The following is a 24,770-nucleotide window of genomic DNA, read 5'->3' as shown; positions in this document are numbered from 1 at the left end:
AAAGGCGACTTTACGACGAAGAGCCAGGGCAACGGCCAATCACAACTCTCCTGCAGCTGTCGTCACGCACGTATCGTCGCCGTGAAGTCACATTTTCGAGCAGCCCCCGTCAGCCGACGGCGCCCCCTCCCCGTAGGACGGGGCTCCACCCGCCGTCACACGGGGAGGGCGGGGCGAGGCTCTGACGGACGACCATGTTTAGGCCTTTAGCCTCTACTGGTGGCCCCAGTGGACGTACTGCACCATCTTGGAACATGGTTTTCCAGCACCTTCTCATCACATTCATGCCTAGAAGCCCAGGCACCCGGGACAGACAGTGATCCTGCACCACCACAACCCCACAACGCTCCACTGTGACAGACCCAATAGTGATGTCCAGCACTGCACAGCCAACATAGGGGATGGTTAGGCCATTTGCAGCAGTCAAAGTCAACCATGTTGAAGGGTCTGTCAGTTTGACCCCATTTTCTCCAAACACCTTGTGAAAGATGCTCTCTCTCAACATGGTGACTTGTGAGCCAGTGTCCACAAGGCAAGGGATACTCTCCCCTGCCAGTATCACATTCATAACTGGGCACTCACCGACCAGGTCTTCTCGGGAGGGCTCAGCACCAGATACAGTTTCTCGTTGCCCCACTGTCACTGGGTCGGCAGTGGGGCTTAGTAGTTTAAAGCTGGCGGGGCAGCTCCATTACTTTGATTGGAGTTCTGACGCCGGGGGCAATTTCGCTGGATATGGCCAACCATTTGACACTACCGACAGATTGGGCGGCCCTGTTCATCATATTTATTGAAGTTGTAGGTGGCAGGTGCAGCTGGACTGTACTGCCGCTGGCCAGGCCGTGGCGGGTGATGGACTGGTGCATGGCCCTGGTAATAGGACTGTCTATTTGGGGCATAAGGGATGGTCTGTGGTGGGGCTGGGGGAGGGGTTACTCCTAGCCGCAGTTCTGCTTTCAACTCCTTAATTACTTCTTGTGTGATGGCCGACACCTGGTCCCTAATCTCAGCAGTCACCTCATCCCTGATGTCCTTTTTTAGCTGCTGAACATCAAAGGGAGGTGGTGGTGCCTGGGTCTGCTCTGTGGCCTGATGGCAGTGGGCTGCTGGCTCCATCTCGTCCCCATCGTCCCTGCTCCTTGCCTCCTCTTCAAACTCTGAAAAGGAGAGAGTAGGTGTGGACCGGATTAATGCTTTCAATTCCCGCTTTAGGTTTCTATCAGCAATGCCATCAATAAACTGATTGCGAAGTAGGCGGTCTGCCTCTCCCAATCCAGTTGGGTCCCTTCTTTGCAGCTTTTGAAACAGCTCCTGCAGCCTCAATGAGAAATACGCCACTGCCTCCCCGGGGTCCTGTCTGCAGCTGAAACACAGGGAACGAAGGGCAGAGGTGGGCATTTTATCACCATAGAGATTATTCAGCACTTTAAAAATCATGTCTGCAGTCTTTCTTTTTGACTCCTCCAAAATGAGAATGTGCCTTTTAGCTTCACCCTCCAAACAGCTAATGGTCATATCTACTTGCGACTGTTCCGATAAGCTGTACATGCGGAACATCATTTTTAAATTAGCTTGCCATTCTCCCAACTTGACATCGGCGCTTTTGCCTGTAAATTTCTGGCCTCCCATATTGCCAGAAAAAAATGGCGCCATTACAAGAGGAAAATTGTCCATGCTGCGTTCTGATTGGCCTGACTGGCCTTCTACAGACATGTTGTCACTGTCTGCTCACACTTACTGGTAGCTCCACCCAGGACCAATCCTGCCCGACAACGCCAAATAACCGTGCCAAAACGGTAATAAATACACCATGGGTAGGAGCACCTCAGTAAGTATGTAGGAGACAGGACACAGGATAGTTTTGACACAATGCTTTACTCAATCCCAAGGAACAACATTACAGTACAGGCATTAGATAAAATCCGGTGGGCAGTCCACACAGCACATACTGAACAGACAATAAAACACACAAACTGAGAAGACACTATTAAGACTCAGGTAAAATAAGGTTCAGATGATTGTGGGTTATATGCACTCAAAACACACAGGTTAGTAGTGATCGACGTTACAATGTTCCTTGGAATATAATAAAAGCACATCCAATACAGCCAAGTAAATCAAAGGGCTAAAAGGCAACAATATAAATAGCAAAATACAAATTAGAATCAAGATGCGTGCACGCAAAGATCAGCGCCCCAGAGTGACAGGCGGGAGGATAACTAAGTAAGCAGGAAGAATCTCTCTGCTATGGAAGCAAGGTTTAACTCGATGGCCCAGCACCATAAGCTCACGATCAAGGAAAGGTTTGTTCTCAAAGTCAAAGTTTACAATACCACCAGGAACAGATGCACACAGCCTCCGCCTTACTCACTCTGGAACCCTGCCGACAGTCACTGCTAACAATCCTTTAATAGGGAAGACGCCGACTTGATTGTCCCGATTTGCCACAGCTGCGGCGCAGCTCACCGGCCGACCGGAAGTGAAGGAGAGAGAGCGCACCTAAGTCGGAACCTAAGTCGGAACCTAAGTCTCTCCGTGAAGAGGCAGACTTCCATTCCTTCAGGATGAGTTTCTTGGCAACAGTTGTCCCCTGTGTCAGAGACTGTTGCACAGCTGTGGGGAAGTTCAGAGAAGACTCAAAGCAGCCGAAGATGCTGAGTTCTGCCTCTGGCTGAAGGGTTATTTTGTAGGTCTTAGAGTACCAGTCAAATATTTTGGCCCAGGATCCCATTAGTGAAGGGCAGAACCAAAAGGCATGAGATAGTGTTCCCTCCGACACTTGACACCTATCACGTGGTGAAACAGAAGGGAAGATCTTGTGTAACATATGCTTGAGTAGTGGAGACGGTGAGCGACTTTAAATTGGAGTTAGTTGATGTCTGCTATTAACTGAGCAGAGTTGTACAACTGACAGACTCCTTTCCCATATTGTATGTCAGATGGATCAATACCAAATTCCCCCTGCCACGCTTCTCTAATCCTCTTATTAGAGGCCATGGTGCAGTTATAAAAACAGACACAAATCTAGAGATGAGGTGTTTGGAGTGAGGAGGGCTCAGCAAAACATAAAAAAGCATGTTCATCTGGGAGCACTGCAAAGGTATGAATCTTGGATCGAACATAATCTCTGACCTGCAGGAATCTGAGCCAGTCTGTGCCAGGCAACTCAAACTCAAGCTCTTCAGCAAATCAAATTCTGAGGGAGTTTCTCACAACAAAACCCAAAACCTGAAAACTCCCTGGCCTCTCTAGCTTAGAAAATAAGATGGCTGGGAGAGAGGAGATAGCAATAGAGCTGGCCTCCATTTTCAGCCACAGGGGGGCCCCGAGAGCTAAATCGCCACCGGTCCCTTGCCACCAAAACATTAGAGTCCTAACATTGGCAGCCCAGTAGTGCCTAAACACTGGTAAGGCCAGCCCTCCATCAGACTTGGGCTTTTGCAAATACATTTTTCGAAATTCTATGATTCTTATAATTCCAGATGTGGGACAGAATTGTGGAGTCCAATTCTTTGAAAAAAAGTCGATGTAAGGAAGATGGGAAGGTTTTGACACAGATAGAGGAACCTGGGAAGTGAAACCATCTTAACTGAATTTATACTGCCAATCATGGACAAAGGTAGGATTTTCCGGTTTTCTATAGATTGTTTAAGTTTTAAAACAAAATCACCTAAATTCAATGTAAATATTAGTTTAGGGTCTCTGGGTATGGTCAAGCCAAGATGAGTGAGGCGGTCTTTTGCCAATTTGAATGGGAGATTTTCCAGGAAACCAGGAGTGAAGACATCAGAGAGAGGCATAAAGTCACTCTTTGTCCAGTTAATTGTGTATCCACATAGCTTACCGAAGGAGGTGATTAATTCTAGGAGAGGGGGGATGGATTGTTCTGAGTTATGTAGGTATAATATTACATAATTTGCATACAAACTGATGCGCGTCTCAATACCTCCGACCTTCAGGCCTGCAATACCTGGATAGCCACGTATTTTTAAGCCGAGAGGCTCGAGCGCAACGGGGAAGAGGGCCGGCGAGAGAGGGCAACCCTGCTGGACCGAGCGAAGTAATGGAAACCTGGCTGACCTATCGCCATTGGTTATAACCAGAGTTAGGGTCTGTTACTCAAAAAAGTAATGTATTAGACATTACACATTACTTTCAAAAAAAGTAATGCCTTACTTTACTTGATTACTCCCTGGAGAAAGTAATTTGTTACACTACTCGTTACATTACTTTTGCGTTACTCCGTAACATCAGCTGAGATGCATTGTCACGTAATTTGCCAGTTAACAATACAACATTAAACCTTATATATGCCCATATATTAGCACAAATCTCTATCGTAAAAAGGTAGGTTGCAAAACTTTTACTGTCTGATGGTGGCTGTCCGTTCCCTGCCATCTGTATTTTGCTCAATATGTTTCTGAAAAATGGCGATTTCATTCTACTGTTGAAACTGGCAACATTTCCTCTAGCATGTACGAGGCAACAAGCCTGTCCATCTCTGATGTTGATGTTACCTGGTGAAAAGCAAGTTTTTGCTGCTTTGCATGGGGTTGAGGCGGGCGACTCAGCTTGGCTCTGCGTGTCTCTTGTAACCAGCTTTGTGTTAGCATGTTTCCACTGCAGATGCTTTGAGAGGTTTGATGTCGTGTCCGCAGAGGTAGCTAGCTGCTTCTGTCCAGGGCAACATTTGCAGTGTCACATTCTTGTCCTTCCGTGCAACAAATTCGCACTTGTAAATGAGACTTCGGTCTCAATGTGATTTTACCTGTTTAAATAAAGGCAACAAAAAAAAAAAGTAGCAGTAATGTGCGTATCTCCACCCCTCAAAAGTTGTTGATGAGCATACCGCACTGCGCCCACTTCACTATAACACGTATTTGCGAGGGGTATTTACAGACCCCATCGCTGTATGTGGGTTTCTCTTATGGTTTACATTTCATTTCATTTTATTTTGTCCAATATTCAAATATTCCATAATTGCATGTTGTGTTAAAAATAGTGTGAAAAGGTATGCAAAGCTTTCTGGGAAATTTAACCTGTGGAAGAGGAAAGTGGACGGAGTTCCCATGCATGACCTGGGGTAGTTTGTTTTGTTTGTAGATTTTTTTGTCAATGTTTGTCAATTGTTTGTTTGTCAATGTGTTTTGGAGGTTAAAATGATTTCTTGTTCTATATGCATGATGTTAGTTATCTGCAAAGTTATGTGTCGACTAATAGCGCTGTTCTGCATGCTAATACAAAGTTGAAATGTTGGCACCATGGGTGATTCTGGTGTGCAGTTAAGTGACCCCGTCTGATGGGGCACAGGATTTGCTATTAAAACGGAGATCTTTTCTCTCTATACTTATCTTGCTAGTACTCAATTAACGAGTTAAGTGTTTGATTAGCAACTGTAATGTGATTACTGCACTTAGGGACAGTAGTGCCTTACACTACTCGTTACCGACAAAAGTAATGTGATTACAGTAACATGTTACTTTGTAACGCGTTACCCCCAACACTGGTTATAACTGAACATGTTGGACTAGCATAATATGAGTTTTACCCAGGATATGAATGAATCACCAAACCCAAATCTGTGCGGTGACTCAAACATATAAGGCCACTCAACCTGATCGTACACCATTTGTGCATCGAGTGATAAAATTGCTGCACTACTGGTCTTGCTGTGATCTGTATGGTGTTGATGAGGCGTCTGACATTGACGGAGAGCCTATTCAGGATGAACCCTGTCTGGTCAGGATGAATGATGGATGACAAATGTTGGTTTAGCCGGGTAGCCAGCGTTTTAGTGATTATCTTTCTGTCAAAAGCGCTATGGGTCTGTAGCTGGCCGGGTCTACTTCCTCCTTCCCCTTTTTTAAGATAAGGGAGATGTTAGCTTCAAGACGTTGTCCTTCTTAGAGCTACATGTCATTCTGAGGAGGAGTGGGGTGAGGATGTCGGAGAATTTCTTGTAAAATTCGGCACTGAATCCATCCGGTCCAGCTGCTTTGCCAGATGGGAATGATTTAATGGCAGAGGTTATTTCTTCCAGTGTGAAGTCAGAGTCTAAAGCCTAATTTATGCTATGTCTGCCGACACTTTTGAAATGGTCGACGACAGAAATGAGGACTTGAGTCAACACTCAAGAGTAGAATGTATTGTCCAGGGACACTCATGTATGGAGAGACGGGAGGAATAGAATGTATTGTCCAGAGACACTCATGTATGGAGAGACGGGGGGAATAGAATGTATTGTCCAGAGACACTCATGTATGGAGAGACGGGAGGAGTAGAATGTATTGTCCAGGGACACTCATGTATGGAGAGATGGGAGGAGTAGAATGTATTGTCCAGGGGACACTCATGTATGGAGAGATGGGAGGAGTAGAATGTATTGTCCAGAGACACTCATGTATGGAGAGACGGGGGGAATAGAATGTATTGTCCAGGGACACTCATGTATGGAGAGATGGGAGGAGTAGAATGTATTGTCCAGGGGACACTCATGTATGGAGAGATGGGAGGAGTAGAATGTATTGTCCAGAGACACTCATGTATGGAGAGACGGGAGGAGTAGAATGTATTGTCCAGGGACACTCATGTATGGAGAGATGGGAGGAGTAGAATGTATTGTCCAGAGACACTCATGTATGGAGAGACGGGGGGAATAGAATGTATTGTCCAGAGACACTCATGTATGGAGAGATGGGAGGAGTAGAATGTATTGTCCAGGGGACACTCATGTATGGAGAGATGGGAGGAGTAGAATGTATTGTCCAGGGGACACTCATGTATGGAGAGACGGGAGGAGTAGAATGTATTGTCCAGGGACACTCATGTATGGAGAGATGGGAGGAGTAGAATGTATTGTCCAGGGGACACTCATGTATGGAGAGATGGGAGGAGTAGAATGTATTGTCCAGAGACACTCATGTCTGGAGAGATGGGGGGAATAGAATGTATTGTCCAGAGACACTCATGTATGGAGAGATGGGAGGAGTAGAATGTATTGTCCAGGGACACTCATGTATGGAGAGATGGGAGGAGTAGAATGTATTGTCCAGGGACACTCATGTATGGAGAGACGGGAGGAGTAGAATGTATTGTCCAGGGACACTCATGTATGGAGAGACGGGGGGAATAGAATGTATTGTCCAGAGACACTCATGTATGGAGAGATGGGAGGAGTTGAATGTATTGTCCAGAGACACTCATGTATGGAGAGATGGGAGGAGTAGAATGTATTGTCCAGAGACACTCATGTATGGAGAGACGGGGGGAATAGAATGTATTGTCCAGGGACACTCATGTATGGAGAGACGGGGGGAATAGAATGTATTGTCCAGAGACACTCATGTATGGAGAGACGGGGGGAATAGAATGTATTGTCCAGGGACACTCATGTATGGAGAGACGGGGGGAATAGAATGTATTGTCCAGAGACACTCATGTATGGAGAGATGGGAGGAGTAGAATGTATTGTCCAGAGACACTCATGTATGGAGAGATGGGAGGAGTAGAATGTATTGTCCAGAGACACTCATGTATGGAGAGATGGGAGGAGTAGAATGTATTGTCCAGAGACACTCATGTATGGAGAGACGGGGGGAATATAATGTATTGTCCAGAGACACTCATGTATGGAGAGACGGGAGGAGTAGAATGTATTGTCCAGGGGACACTCATGTATGGAGAGATGGGAGGAGTAGAATGTATTGTCCAGAGACACTCATGTATGGAGAGACAGGAGGAGTAGAATGTATTGTCCAGGGACACTCATGTATGGAGAGATGGGAGGAGTAGAATGTATTGTCCAGAGACACTCATGTATGGAGAGACGGGGGGAATATAATGTATTGTCCAGAGACACTCATGTATGGAGAGACGGGAGGAGTAGAATGTATTGTCCAGGGGACACTGATGTATGGAGAGATGGGAGGAGTAGAATGTATTGTCCAGAGACACTCATGTATGGAGAGACAGGAGGAGTAGAATGTATTGTCCAGAGACACTCATGTATGGAGAGATGGGAGGAGTAGAATGTATTGTCCAGAGACACTCATGTATGGAGAGATGGGAGGAGTAGAATGTATTGTCCAGGGGACACTCATGTATGGAGAGACAGGAGGAGTAGAATGTATTGTCCAGAGACACTCATGTATGGAGAGATGGGAGGAGTAGAATGTATTGTCCAGAGACACTCATGTATGGAGAGATGGGAGGAGTAGAATGTATTGTCCAGAGACACTCATGTATGGAGAGACGGGGGGAATATAATGTATTGTCCAGAGACACTCATGTATGGAGAGACGGGAGGAGTAGAATGTATTGTCCAGGGACGCTCATGTATGGAGAGATGGGAGGAGTAGAATGTATTGTCCAGAGACACTCATGTATGGAGAGATGGGAGGAGTAGAATGTATTGTCCAGGGACACTCATGTATGGAGAGATGGGAGGAGTAGAATGTATTGTCCAGAGACACTCATGTATGGAGAGACGGGGGGAATATAATGTATTGTCCAGAGACACTCATGTATGGAGAGACGGGAGGAGTAGAATGTATTGTCCAGGGACGCTCATGTATGGAGAGATGGGAGGAGTAGAATGTATTGTCCAGGGGACACTGATGTATGGAGAGACGGGGGGAGTGAAGCAAAACAGTGAAGGAAAGAGAGAGGAAGAGAATTTCCCAGTGATGAGAGCTCTGTGTTGTACAATAATTATTGGGTGCAGTTAGTTCTTGCTTCAATCACAAATTCCTACAGAAATACACACAACACAAACACAAACATAGCCCTGAGACATCCACACATGCTCCTTATTCTGACTGAACAATGACAGGATACATTTGCTTACACATCAGAGAGACAGAGAGGGAGAGAAGGCTTACACATCAGAGAGACAGAGGGGGAGAGAAGACTTACACATCAGAGAGACAGAGGGGGAGAGAAGACTTACACATCAGAGAGACAGAGGGGGAGAGAAGGCTTACACATCAGAGAGACAGAGAGGGAGAGAAGGCTTACATATCAGAGAGACAGAGGGGGAGAGAAGACTTACACATCAGAGAGACAGAGGGGGAGAGAAGGCTTACACATCAGAGAGACAGAGGGGGAGAGAAGACTTACACATCAGAGAGACAGAGAGGGAGAGAAGGCTTACACATCAGAGAGACAGAGGGGGAGAGAAGACTTACACATCAGAGAGACAGAGGGGGAGAGAAGACTTACACATCAGAGAGACAGAGGGGGAGAGAAGACTTACACATCAGAGAGACAGAGGGGGAGAGAAGGCTTACACATCAGAGAGACAGAGGGGGAGAGAAGACTTACACATCAGAGAGACAGAGAGGGAGAGAAGGCTTACACATCAGAGAGACAGAGGGAGAGAGAAGGCTTACACATCAGAGAGACAGAGGGGGAGAGAAGACTTACACATCAGAGAGACAGAGAGGGAGAGAAGGCTTACATATCAGAGAGACAGAGGGGGAGAGAAGACTTACACATCAGAGAGACAGAGAGGGAGAGAAGACTTACACATCAGAGAGACAGAGGGGGAGAGAAGACTTACACATCAGAGAGACAGAGGGGGAGAGAAGACTTACACATCAGAGAGACAGAGGGGGAGAGAAGGCTTACACATCAGAGAGACAGAGGGGGAGAGAAGACTTACACATCAGAGAGACAGAGAGGGAGAGAAGGCTTACACATCAGAGAGACAGAGGGAGAGAGAAGGCTTACACATCAGAGAGACAGAGGGGGAGAGAAGGCTTACACATCAGAGAGACAGAGGGGGAGAGAAGACTTACACATCAGAGAGACAGAGGGGGAGAGAAGACTTACACATCAGAGAGACAGAGGGGGAGAGAAGACTTACACATCAGAGAGACAGAGGGGGAGAAAAGGCTTACACATCAGAGAGACAGAGAGGGAGAGAAGACTTACACATCAGAGAGACAGAGAGGGAGAGAAGACTTACACATCAGAGAGACAGAGAGGGAGAGAAGACTTACACATCAGAGAGACAGAGGGGGAGAGAAGACTTACACATCAGAGAGACAGAGAGGGAGAGAAGGCTTACACATCAGAGAGACAGAGAGGGAGAGAAGACTTACACATCAGAGAGACAGAGGGGGAGAGAAGACTTACACATCAGAGAGACAGAGAGGGAGAGAAGACTTACACATCAGAGAGACAGAGGGGGAGAGAAGGCTTATGCGCAAGAAAACTGCTTGTTGGGCTAATGTTAAATTATTCACCCACTATCCAGATTCCTTTTCGTTTATATTTGTTTTTCTTTCTCTTGTTGTTTGTTTGACAGAGCTCTGTTGCATATTTAGTTTCTTTGACAGTCATCTTTTCCGTTGCAATTGCAGTTATTTTTAAACTAGGCGAGCTGAGTTTACGTCAGCCCAGACCCTGGCATGGATATGGTTATTGATTGGCAACGCCAGCATCCACCCTCTGGCTCTTCTAAATACACCATATTCTGATATTGGTTTAGTCAACGACTTGGCGCTGCAGCATGTTATTGTTACTGCAATGTGCCAACAGCGACACTGCTTTGTGTTCACTTAGTTAATTGTCCTTATTTGAAGAAATAGCCAGTATGAACAAGCCCATGGGTCCAATCTGTGTAATAAAACTGACTGTCTCTCTAGTTAACAGAAGTGGAAGCTTATTGTCTCTATAGAATAACCTAACTCTGCAGAAGGTATTGTGTTTCTGGCTAGCGTGTTAAATGGAGCTTAACTCTCTTCCATGGAAAGCCATTACTGTAGCTTATTAAGTAGCACTTACACATGGAAGCAAGGCAGAAAGCTGAAACCAGCGGTCTCATTGCTTCAATATTGTGCTGTCAGTCCTTTTCTACAGCTTGTGGTCAGATACCACATCCAGTGGCAGAGACTATGTGTGTGTGTGTGTGTGTGTGTGTGTGTGTGTGTGTGTGTGTGTGCGTGTGTGTGTGTGTGTGTGTGTGTGTGTGTGTGTGTGTGTGTGTGTGTGTGTGTGTGTGTGTGTGTGTGTGTGTGTGTGTGTGTGTGTGTGTGTGTGTGTGTGTGTGTGTGTGTGTGTGTGTGTGTGTGGAGGTCCTATTCACCTGATAGAATGACAGAGAGGCAGCCTGGCCAGCATGTGTGTTAGAGCCCATACTGATGTCTTTCCAGTCTATTGACACAGGAGCAAATGGGCCAATGGGCAATTGATATTCAACACAAATTAAAGCAGGGAACCAAAACCAGTAAACTGTCGAACCTCATGTCATGGCCAGAGAAGACGTGTGGTTTACCTTGAGAGAAAGGTTTGCAAATTGTTCGGGGTCCAACCATGACTTCAAAGAGTCAGTGAGAAGCTGTGCATGTCTCAAATCCCCCTCTTTCTCTGTGTCTCTGCTTTGGCTCTGTGTCTTTTCATCTTTGGGTAGGACCAGAGTGGTGTAGTAAGAGTGGCGACAACGGAGGTCCAAAATGCGGATCCAGGAAGGGTGCTCGCGCTACATTTGAATGCCTAAAATAAAGCTGATAATACAGTTTGATTATTTAAATGTCTTACCCTTTCAAGGTACATCACAAACGGTCCATTCTGCTACAACTCGACAGCCCTGCGTAATCCCAGAACCTTACTTCCCAGAAGTTCCTTTTTGCCAAAAGTTCCTTTTGCAATGTGAAAAAAAAATGGTCCATTGGAGTGAATGGAGATGTCACAAACTCGCCACTCTTCTTCTCTGGTTAGGACTCCTCACATCACAAGATCAAACTTTTTTCTTTTCTTTTTTCTTTCTTTCTAACCTTTTGATCTGTGTGACTGCTTGAACCCTAGCCAAGCTTTATAGCTTGAACAACTCTCTCAACAAAAGCTGAATATTATTCTCTTATTATTGGCAATTTTGTGTTTTTGTTTCTCTCAAGGCCACTTGAACTTCATAGCTTGAATGAAATGAGGTGTCATCTCCCAGCAGCTGGTCTGGCACAGATGTCTGTCTGCTGTGTTCATGTTGGAGTAATGCTGCTGTGTTCATGTTGGAGTAATGCTGCTGTGTTCATGTTGGAGTAATGCTGCTGTGTTCATGTTGGAGTAATGCTGCTGTTTGAATCTGCTTTGAAAACTCATCAATCTCCAGGGAAATTGCTACATGTCCCTTGAATAAATGTGTTTTATTATGACAAAGGCAGACTGTATTTTGGATATCATAATGCTTTTGTACAGTAAGGCACACACACCATACACGCATACATTTCTATCTAAACACTCAATGCAATACATGCCATTCATCTCTGTGTGTGCATGTCGTTAACACCACAGAGCTACAGCCCATGAGAGTAACACAGGCTAGGATTACATCAGTCAGGGAGGTACATGTGTCTCTGTGTCTCTCTGTATGTGAGGCTGTCAGTGTCAAGTTACTGTCATACCGCCATCTGAGAGACTGTGTGCATGGCTTGCGCAACCATTCTTGTTGCATAACCCATAAGGTACAGGATTTCACAGATGACAAACAAGCTCTGATGAGAAAGTAATTAGTCTAACAATAACAGCTGGCTGGGTAGAATGACCGCTCCAGCTGGCTGATGGCTGCAACAGGTACAGAGCTGGATAGAATATACAGCTTAGAGCTGTTTCTGGCCTCTCCGTGTAAACACTGTAAAAAAAAAAAGCTGTACAGTTTATTTACTTAACTTAAGATCATACAAAATTCAGCTGTGCTGCAGGGTTGAAAGTGTAGTAAAAATGATAATTTGACAATGCTATTTTTTGCAAGTTTGGCCCATGCACACTGGACAAAGCTATGTACCTATCTCTAGAGATGATTTTGGTGCCAATCCTCTCAACACATATTGCATAAGGTGACCAATATGGACCAAGCTCTCCAAAAAGGTGTGTTATATTAAAAAAGTACTAAAAGAAATCCTTCTTCTCAGGAGACTCCGCCTAACTATGAAAACCAGCCTGGTGTGTCAGCTTTGGGGTGTAAAGGCAGTTTCACACCAGTGCGGATCTCCGTGCGAATAATGGGCACGGACATTCGCAAAAACATGTTTTAATTAGTTGTAATTGAAGCTTGCACACCGCGGCCGAACCTTCTTGCGGCATTTTATTTTTCTGGATAGACATTGATGTAGGTGAAACTAATTCCTACTTGCTAACGTTGTAAACCACTGTTGTAAATGGATGGAGCTAACGTTAGCCACTTGTGTACGTGTAAGTGCTAACTACCCAGTTGCTTTTTATGGCTCGTCTCGCTGCTGTGTCTGTCTGTGTCTGACGTTAGCCGACTAGTAGATAGCTTGCGCAAGTAGGCATGCTGTCCCACTAGACGGGAGCCCGGGAGGGACACTAACTACCGGTTACACTGAACACTGTTTTTCTGCCGACGGAAAATGAACATGGGACTGCGAATAATTCGCACCGGACCTGTGTGTATAGGTTGCAATGCGAAAAATCCGCACGGAATTTCGTGCCGCATTCTGCCTCCGCATTCGCACCGCATGTGTGTGAAACGGCCTTAATTAGTTGGAGAAAGCTCACAGCGTGTGACTATGACCTTTACCACCACTTCCACAGTCCCTTCTCGCTGATTTGTGTCCATTCTGTCACTTCAACCTTATGTGGCGGCAAACCAAGGGCATCCAGCGTGTTGAGGGATGAGGTTGTGTGGTGGTGTGAGGAGTGCCCCCACCCCCTCCTCCTTCCTCCACCCTAACCTAGCCCTCCCCCCTGCTGGTGGTGTTTGCCCAGGACACGGGTCAATGCTTAGAGGCCTGATTCCCTATGGGGCTCAAAGTGTGTTTTGGGTCATGGTGTGGAAAGCAGCTTTGCTTCCCCCACAGTCCCTGGGGTGTGTTTTGTGTCGGGCTGCAGGTCATCAGCACTGCTGCTGATTCAGGCCATCAGGTTGTTTTCTTTTACCCTCTCCGCTCTCGCCACACTCTTCCAGGAGGAGCCACAGTGGGCAGCTCCACTCTTTGTGGCCTTCCTCTGATGTAGAACACAAGGCTAGGCTAGCCATTGTCTCTACCTCAGCAGCAGCAGCCAGACACACATGCATGTATGAATGCACGCACGCACGCACGCGCGCGCGCACACACACACACACACACACACACACACACACACACGCGCGCACACACGCACACGCACACGCACACACACACACACACCTGTCTATATATGTAAGGACCTTCCATTGATGGCATTCATTCCCTGACTTTAAGCCCCAACACTACATGCTTAACCCTAACCCTTACCCTGACCTAACCTTAACCTTAAGCCTTACCCTAACATAAACCTAATTTGAAACACTTTATAAATACGGTTAGGAAACAGCCATTATTTATAGGTGTCGGGTGTCAGAGGGTACATTATCCCATGCTTTTTGGTTTTGTCCTTCACTATCTGGATTCTGGGCCAAAATATTTGATTGGTACTCTAAGGCTTATAAAATAACCCTTCAGCCGGAGGCGGAACTCGCCATCTTCGGCTGCTCAGAATCCTCTCTGCTCCTCCCTACTGCTATACAACAGTCTCTGACGCAGGGGACGACTATCGCCAAGAGACTCATTTTGAAGGAGTGGAAGTCCCCCTCTCCACCTTCTTTTCAGCTGTGGCTGACGGACATGGTCTCGGTTATACATATGGAGAGACTTTGGTTCCTGAGGACCAATTCATGTAGGAATTTCACAATCATCTGGGACCCATTTCTAGCCTACTTAGATGAGGTTAAGAACGACAAGTAACTTGCTCAGCTGACTTCTCATGGACCCCTTGCATGGGATTCCACACACATTTCTTACAAGCACATGGGAACCAGATCCGTATAATAGAAGAGTTCCGACATCTCCATTCACTCCAATGGACCAGTTTTTTTCCAGGAAGTAGAAAGTGGAACTCTTCTTGAGTAAAAAAAAGCAGCACTGTCGAGTTGCAGCAAAATAGACAGTTTGTGTTGTACTTTGAAAGGGTTTTTCATCCCTTGAATCAAATTGTACATTATCAGCTTTATTTTAGCATGCAAAAGTAGCGCAAGACCCATTCCTGGCTGTTCATTGGCTAATGAGTCTCGCATTTTGGTCCTCCGCTGACGCCACTCTCATACTAGAGGACACTAATGGGAACTTGATGCAGCTGGTAGCGCCATTTTGTAATATTAATGTTGGTATGTTTTGTTTGTTTTTGTTTTTTGTCTGAGCCTGTTTTTTGTTTTCTATGTTCTGAAAATTATAAAATAAAATATGGGGAAAATAATAATAATACAATATATTAATGTATTCCCACTGATAACAGGCCAAATGTCGATATCATCATTCATGTCACATCCAGATATTTCCAGTGATGGAGTTCGATAAGGGAAAAGTTTTCAACAACCTAAAACATCAACAGTAAATATCAGGTTTCGGTATCAGTCCCTCACAATCAAGGAGTCAGGGCTTCTTTCTAGACCATTTTCTACCGACATCCAGCAAACCTACAAGGACAAATCCATTGTGGAAGAGACAGTGATACCAATATCTCCACCCGCAGTAGCATACTGTACATGGACGAGAATGCAATGCCGCCACAAGACATGTTGAGTTTAGGCTTTTTTGTAATTTGAACAATTGACAGTACCACCTTTTCTCAACTGGAAAAACTCTCTGTTTATATGCCCGTACCCCCACCTTTCATCAAATAAATATAAATTCAAACCTCTTCTCTGGGGGGTGTCAAAAGGCATTCTGGGAAATGTAGGCAATCACTAATAGAAGTACATGAGGTGGCAGGTTGAGGGGAAGTGGGCACACCAAAAATGTAAATTGCAATTCCTCATCACAAAATAACTCCTGGAATGCATTGAAGATCACAGATTGATAACCCTAAACTACCTCCTAGAACAGGGGCACTCAATTAAAATTCAAAGAGGTCCAGTTCGAGAAAATTTCCTTAAGCAAAGGTCCGGAACATTGTAACGTAGCTTGCATTATGATTCAGTGCCATTGAACTCAATGACTAAAGTAGCCTAATGGTACAATGTCTGTATACAACTGACTGTTAAATCAAGCCAACAAACCTCCGGCTCCACCTTTTCTCTTTAGAGAAGTGAGCTATCTATCTATCTATCTATCTATCTATCTATCTATCTATCTATCTATCTATCTATCTATCTATCTATCTATCTATCTATCTATCTGTCTATCTATCTATCTATCCATCCATCCATATATATATCAATCTATCCGTCTGCCCCCTCTGTCTGTCCGTGTCTGTCTGTCGAGCGTTCCCAATGCAAACTTCTCCGTCGGGCAAGTGAATGTGTGTGCGCGCTGGTGTGTGTGTGCTTGCTCATGTGTGGCGCTTCCATAGACAGGTCAGGATCGGATCGCACTTCAACCGAGACATACTGGTTTTGAACTGCCCATAAGAACAATGAATGGACATGTAAGAGTCATTTGTTTTGACCACGCCATATGAAATTACTTCTATCATCCCCTCCGTCCATGTGTCACTCTCACAGCAGCACTAGGAAACGACAGGGAGAAACGATTCGCTTATTTGATTGGCCGAGTAGCATCACGTGCGATGATTTACAGCGCATTCATTGGTCTGTGAGCTTCCTGGCAGATGAACCAGTATTACCGTAAAGATTAGAAAAGCATGTGCCGGTTAAAATAGAAAAGCTCCGTGAAAATGTAAGTTATCAATGATTTGTAGGTTATAGGGCTCGGTCCGGATAGGACGGCGTCTCGGTCCGGATGCGGACCGGAGTCCGGACTTTGAGGATCGCCGTCCTAGAACAAGTGAGAACCGGCAAAATGACCTCACCTCGCTAAAATGTCTGAAGGTCTAAATCGCAAACTGTCTCTCAGAGGAGAAGTAGACAATATCTCTCAAATCTCTTCCCCCCTCCACCATCTCTCTCTTTCTAACAGTCACTCCTGCTCACAAGGTCAGCGGGTTTGAGGCGAAACACTTTCATATGATACACATCCCCTTGACAGTCTCTATATACTGTCAGTGATCCAATTCCCAAATCTTGCTTTGATAAGATCACCATGATCCTAACAGACTAAGCACGGTGAAGATGGATTCAAAACAGTGTATTTTCTGACTTCAGATGATACACTGCAGATGAGCATATAACACGGAGATACTGTAGTTACTATACTATCTATAGTTCAGGGAGGAGTTGGTGTGTTATGAGAATGTGTGTGTTTGACTGTTGACCATGATGTAAACACAATAAAAGGCATCACAGGCACTCCTGACATCTCGTCCACCATCCCCACTGAGTGACCGGAATGGAGAATTACAAGAGGTGAGGAATAGTGGCAAGCAGATTTGGAAAACTCTTCATATTTTTGGTAACATTCTGGTTCACAGAGATTGGGAATCAATGTGTTTTATTGATGCTTCGAAAGCATTTGATCGTATCAATCACGAGAAATGATTTTGAACTAAAAGTGGGGTTCCTAGTTGTTTTTTTGTTTGTATGCACATCAGACAATGAGAGTGAAATGGAGGAATGTGACATCTGCTCCCTTCCATGTGTCCAACTCTGTTCACCAGGGTGGAATTCTGTCTCCTGCACTTTTTAATTTGTATAATGAACGGCTTATCTTTGATCTTAAATGCATGTGGTACGGGCTGTAGGGTTGGTGACTTGTTAATAAATCACCTTATGTATGCAGATGACCTGGTCATCCTTAGCCCGTATAGTGCTGGTCTCACAACAGCTTCTGAGAATATGTTCACAGTATGGTCATATGTTTGTTAGTATCAGAGTACTTACCTGCTCTGCTGTCCTGCGGAATCTGATGTATAAATGTATGTGTAGGGCATCTGTGTCAGAAAATGACCTCATCGCTGTCCTGACTAACCCTGTACGCAGTTCTGTCAGATTCTTTTCCAGACTGTGGAACCATTGGCGAACATGTCTGTATATTAGGCATTGAACATGTCTGTATGTTAGGCATTGAACATGTCTGTATGTTAGGCATTGAACATGTCTGTATGTTAGGCATTGAACATGTAAATGGTAAATGGCCTGCATTTATATAGCGCTTTTATCCAAAGTGCTTTACAATCAGTAGGTAGTCTACATTCACCCATTCATACACCGATGGCGGCAGGCTGCCACGCAGGGTGCCTACACACCATCGGGAGCAAGGAGGGTTAAGTGTCTTGCCCAAGGACACAACGACGGCAGCTGGGAGGGGGGATCGAACCGCCAACCCTTGCGTCATTGGCCGACCCGCTCTACCTCCTGAGCTAAAGCCGCCCCCAACATGTCTGTATGTTAGGCATTGAACATGTCTGTATGTTAGGCATTGAACATGTCTGTATGTTAGGCATTGAACATGTCTGTATGTTAGGCGTTGAACATGTCTGTATGTTAGGCGTTGAACATGTCTGTATGTTAGGCATTGAACATGTCTGTATGTTAGGCATTGAACATGTCTGTATGTTAGGCATTGAACATGTCTGTATGTTAAGCATTGAACATGTCTGTATGTTAGGCATTGAACATGTCTGTATGTTAAGCATTGAACATGTCTGTATGTTAGGCATTGAACATGTCTGTATGTTAGGCATTGAACATGTCTGTATGTTAGGCATTGAACATGTCTGTATGTTAAGCATTGAACATGTCTGTATGTTAGGCATTGAACATGTCTGTATGTTAGGCATTGAACATGTCTGTATGTTAAGCATTGAACATGTCTGTATGTTAGGCATTGAACATGTCTGTATGTTAGGCATTGAACATGTCTGTATGTTAGGCATTGAACATGTCTGTATATTAGGCGTTGAACATGTCTGTATGTTAGGCATTGAACATGTCTGTATGTTAGGCATTGAACATGTCTTTATATTAGGCGTTGAACATTGTGGAAGGCCTTGCATGTTTCCCTTTTGTTGTTATTTTCTCATTTTGCACTGTGCTGTTTTACTGTTTCTTACTGTGATATGGATCTCCCTGGGTCTGAAATAAAGAATTCAATTGAATTGAATGTCAGTCTGCCTGTCTACTTTGATTCGTCTCAAGCAGTTGTTTTCCAACAGTCGTGTTTTGGGGTCGCCCCTTCTGGCCTTTTAGACCCCATCTTTCCGCCACAATCCTTCATAACGCTGTAATTGGCAGTGGCTCAAGTCCTCTAGGCTTCAGGTCCACTCCAGGCAAACACACACACACACACACAGAGCAGGCCACACACACACTCTCTCACGCACACATACAGTGCATACAGGCAGCGCATGCTAACGGTCCCTTACAGCTGTGCAAACGTCATTCACACTCGTTCCACTCATGGTACATTTGAAGCAGGACGTGTGTGCAGATGTGTGTGTTTGATCACCGATAGTTGAAAGCTAAGTGGTGCGTTAGAGATCGTTAGTGCCGCCCAGCGCTGTTAAATGGCTGACCTCTGTGGCCGGTTCATTGCCGGAGCATTTAAAAGTGATGGATGACGGATGTTTTGGTCTAGTGACCTTTGTTTGCCCTCTGCAACTCTGACATGCCTGTCACCTACAGTACCTCTGACATGCCTGTCACTCACAGTAACCCTGACATGCCTGTCACCTACAGTACGTCTGACATGCCTGTCACTCACAGTAACTCTGACATGCCTGTCACCTACAGTACCTCTGACATGCCTGTCACTCACAGTACCTCTGACATGCCTGTCACTCACAGTAACTCTGACATGCCTGTCACCTACAGTACGTCTGACATGCCTGTCACTCACAGTAACCCTGACATGCCTGTCACTTACAGTAACTCTGACATGCCTGTCACCTACAGTACGTCTGACATGCCTGTCACTCACAGTAACCCTGACATGCCTGTCACTCACAGTAACTCTGACATGCCTGTCACTTACAGTACGTCTGACATGCCTGTCACTCACAGTAACCCTGACATGCCTGTCACTCACAGTAACTCTGACATGCCTGTCACTTACAGTACGTCTGACATGCCTGTCACTTACAGTACCTCTGACATGTCTGTCACTTACAGTACGTCTGACATGCCTGTCACTTACAGTACCTCTGACATGCCTGTCACTTACAGTACCTCTGACATGTCTGTCACTTACAGTACCTCTGACATGCCTGTCACTTACAGTACCTCTGACATGCCTGTCACTTACAGTACCTCTGACATGTCTGTCACTTACAGTAACTCTGACATGCCTGTCACTTACAGTACCTCTGACATGTCTGTCACTTACAGTACCTCTGACATGCCTGTCACTTACAGTACCTCTGACATGCCTGTCACTTACAGTACGTCTGACATGCCTGTCACTTACAGTAACTCTGACATGCCTGTCACTCACAGTAACTCTGACATGCCTGTCACTCACAGTAACTCTGACATGCCTGTCACTCACAGTAACCCTGACATGCCTGTCACTCACAGTAACTCTGACATGTCTGTCACTCACAGTAACCCTGACATGCCTGTCACTTACAGTAACCCTGACATGCCTGTCACTTACAGTAACTCTGACATGCCTGTCACTCACAGTAACCCTGACATGCCTGTCACTCACAGTAACCCTGACATGCCTGTCACTCACAGTAACTCTGACATGCCTGTCACTCACAGTAACCCTGACATGCCTGTCACTCACAGTAACCCTGACATGCCTGTCACTCACAGTAACCCTGACATGCCTGTCACTTACAGTACCTCTGACATGCCTGTCACTCACAGTAACCCTGACATGCCTGTCACTTACAGTAACCCTGACATGCCTGTCACTTACAGTAACTCTGACATGCCTGTCACTCACAGTAACCCTGACATGCCTGTCACTCACAGTAACCCTGACATGCCTGTCACTCACAGTAACTCTGACATGCCTGTCACTCACAGTAACCCTGACATGCCTGTCACTCACAGTAACCCTGACATGCCTGTCACTCACAGTAACCCTGACATGCCTGTCACTCACAGTAACTCTGACATGCCTGTCACTCACAGTAACCCTGACATGCCTGTCACTCACAGTAACCCTGACATGCCTGTCACTCACAGTAACCCTGACATGCCTGTCACTCACAGTAATAGCTTCAAGACTGACAATGTTCCCTTCCTTTCCTCCCCTTGTTCTCTCTCTCTCTCCTTCATTCAATCTTGCATTTTTTCTCTCTCTTGAACTTTAATTTACATTCACTGTTTTCTGATGTTGTTTTCTTCACTATTTCATGGTTGGAAACACAAACTCAAAGGGCACAAGGAGCATGACGTCATTCTCATTGCTATGCAACACAAAGTTTGACAACAACATCCAAGCATAACACTTCATAGATGAAGTGTTCACTAGCTAATCTGAAGTGACAAAGGGTGTAATGTGATGGAAAATGGTGAAGAGGAAGTTAACGATGGCTCTGCCTGCTCTTGAAGAGGATTGAGGAGCCCATTCTTAAACGGAGGCTCTGAGTACATCGTCCTCCCAGGGAGAACAGAGCACAGACACTTGTAAGATCTCGTCCAATAGCTGCCTGTTCAAGGACTATTTTTGCATTGACGTAATGTGTGGCAGGTCTAAAGTTGAGAGACATGTTCAAATTGGAGTGCCCAGCAGAACACCTCTAAACAAGCTACGGGCCAAAAGGCAGGGCGTGTAGTTTGGTTAGACACCTTCCTGCTGCCACCAAACCATTGAGAATAGCTGAAAAGCTTGCAGGCCTTTATGATGACAGGCTAACTCATCAGAGAATCAGCCAGTGGAAGGATGAGGACACACAGTGTTTACATTTGGAGGCCACACATGTCGAGCCTGAGGCAGCTGATGTGGGTTGCCATGTGTGAGCTCCTTCACCTTTTCACTGGAGAAATGTGGCCCTAACACCGACTGATCATCCACCAGCTGTGCTCCCCAGCACGCACGCACGCACACACACACACACGCACGCACACACACACACACACACACACACACACACACACACACACACACACACACACACACACACATCCTTCACATACTTTTATGCATGACCACGGGGCATGTCACAGATCCAAAGCCTGAGTTTCAAGTCTCAAATGTTTCTATTTGCATAAAGTTCCACAAAATATTTTCCATAAAGTTGAATAGTTTTAACTTTCTCAGGTGGAACGATCTCACGTCATTCTGTTGAACTTGAGTTATTTCATAGCTACTCTGCCAATTTTTTCTTGACATCCAAATATTGACATAGATTTTTCTTCCGGTATAGTGGCCTATGTGGTTTTACGTGGCTATCTGACACATAGAGATGGGATTCATCTGAGGACTTTTACACTTGCGGATTTTTACATGATGATTGCTGATATTGTTACGTGAGAAAGGTCTTCACTGAAGGGAACGGCTAAGTGGAAGCCCAGGCAGCGCTGACAGTGTAGCTTGCCTCATTCCTGGGTTATCAAAGCATTTTTATGTGACACTTTTATGTCTTTCTTTTTAGCTTGCTATATTTCCCTCACATACCTTCGCATAAACACTCTTTAACATTTCCCCACTGTTTCCTTCCACCGCCGTTGACCTGGGACGGGTCACTGTTTTTACTTTATGAGCAGATTCTTTGTAAATAGGGATTTTTTGAAACTTTCACTGACATATGGAGGAGATGTTGCCATCACACCAGGGGTGGTTTTAGTGAGTGGGCTCTTTGGAATCATAGGAGTCTCAGCTTTGTAGCCATACCCAAATTATACAATTCCATGACTGCTTTGGCACCACAGTATGCAGAAATCGGGAAACAAAAAAGGCAACAATAACATATTTTCGCTGGATCCAGAACACTGTCTTTAGGACCATGTAGCTCATATACCCTATGCATGGCTATATGCATGGGCTCTGGGATCAACATTAATATCTCAGGTGCCAGGGGCGGACTGGGATCATAATTCAGGCCGGGCATTAGATATCAAGCAGGCCAGGCCGATACGGGCCGACGCGTGTGCCGGCGTCCGAAGGGCGGCGGCGAAAAATTTGGGGCGTTTGAAGCTCAATTTGGGCCATTTGAAGCCCAATTTGGGCCGTTTGAAGCCAGATTTGGGTCGTTTAAAGCCAGATTTGGGCTGTTTGAACCCCGATTTGGGGTGTTTGAAGCCCGATTTGGGCCGTTTGAAGCCCAATTTGGGCTGTTTGAAGCCCAATTTGAGCCAAGTCCAATTTTACAATGAGATGCACCCACTTTAAACCTGAATAAAGTAATAAAACCACTAGTAAACCAGTAGGCGGCGCCTGGCCTGCTGTTCAGTGAGTGGCCTGGCCTGGCCTGCAAAAAAATGCAATTTTTTTTTTTTTTTTTTTTTGGCAGGCCCCCGACGTGCCCGATTATGCAGTCCGCCAGTGTCAGGTGCTATTAGTATTCTATAAAGTTCAGTTTTGGTTAGAAGAAAGGAAAGCACAACAGAAGCAGCACCAACTTCAAACAGTCTCTGAAGTAGAGCTTAAAGTTGTTTTTACTTCAAATCCTCTGTAGTTCCAAATAGGCATTTGAGATTAAAATAAAGTTTTATTTTTGTAAGGAATAGTGGTCATCATTTATACAATGGGTCCACGACTTATGATGCCTATTATGTTCAAAGTAATGTGGAAACCTTTAGTTGAAATGATTTGCTAACTTCATTTCTTCTGTTTGTTCTGTTCCAGGGGGCTATTCATCACTATTCATGACCGTGGTCACATTTCTACGCTACTCCAGAGCTGGCCAGAAAAGGACATCAGGGTAAAGTATACCTCAAATGAGGCTTCATACCTTCAACTGCCTCAAACAGTGGCATTACATCACCTCATACAGGAGTAGTATTTGATATATTTAATGTTGTTGTAGCATTACCACATCACAAAACCCTGGGGAGAGCCTAGGGCACTGTTCCTTTTTCACTAAGAGTGTAGTACGAGTATCATTATGAGTACAATGTAAAACTCCCAGGTTTTTGGGATATTGGCCCATTGGTCAACTTCCCTGTTGTGATGAGAACATAACACAGTAAGATTATACCTGTATAACAAAATGAAAAAATTAGAACTTATAATAGGCCTAAAGCTAAATGGTAAGTAATCTTAAATGCAGCCAAGTCTGGGAATTTTGTGAAGGTGATTGGTAAAATGTAATAACTTTAATAACTTAATAACTAAACTAATGGGCGTCCGGGTAGTGTAGCGGTAGATTCCCTGCCTACCAACATGAGGGTCGCAGGTTCGCACCCCCGTGTTACCTCCGGTAACCGTCCATACAGGCACGATTGGCAAATCTCCCCAAAAGTTGCCGTATTCTTAGTCAAAGCTCTTATATAGGGCAGCTACGGTATGTGCAAGTCATGATCTAGTCATATGCAGCATGACGAAACCACCAGGCATTCCTGGCATCTCAGAGTCAGATATAGCCTACCTGCAGCAGGAGCCACCTGTTCACTGCTGTCAACAGCATGGCATTTACCTCAGCGCTGTCATGCTGCCTCTCATTGTGAGAGTGGTCTTATCGTAAACTCGCCAAATATGCTCTACTTACAACATTTCAATAGAGAGAGGGCAAACGAGAGCCAAGGCAGACATTCACTTGATAAGCCTTTGGCTGATTTTCTGTCACATGTCCATATACACGATAACGAGCAATCCTTCAATGGTGTTAAATATGGTCATTATGCATTAAAAACAGTCATATTGAGGTTGTCTGATGGGAGGAACAAGGCTATAAAATCTCTGTGCCAGAGTCGTCTGCGTCACACTAATCACGGAAAAGAGAAACACTGAATTGGGAACATTTGAGATCAAACACTTCTGCTGATGATATTAATGTTACACAAT

General features: G+C 45.2%; 1 protein-coding gene across 1 annotated transcript in view; it reads left to right on the top strand.

The window, feature by feature from the left end:
* Nucleotides 1-24,770, top strand: part of LOC310771403 (NADP-dependent malic enzyme-like) — a gene marked incomplete at both ends in the record, with an annotated part of 90,720 nt that overhangs the window by 35,284 nt on the left and 30,666 nt on the right. Inside the window, one exon of the mRNA XM_083664025.1 lies at nucleotides 23,613-23,688. Coding sequence (XP_083520151.1) covers nucleotides 23,613-23,688 — 76 coding nt within the window. The remainder of the gene's footprint in view (nucleotides 1-23,612; nucleotides 23,689-24,770) is intronic.

The sequence above is a fragment of the Poromitra crassiceps genome (assembly GCF_964638095.1).
Source record: "Poromitra crassiceps genome assembly, contig: HAP1_SCAFFOLD_607, whole genome shotgun sequence".
NCBI classification, from domain to species: domain Eukaryota; kingdom Metazoa; phylum Chordata; class Actinopteri; order Beryciformes; family Melamphaidae; genus Poromitra; species Poromitra crassiceps.
This window is presented reverse-complemented; position numbering and strand designations above follow the sequence as displayed.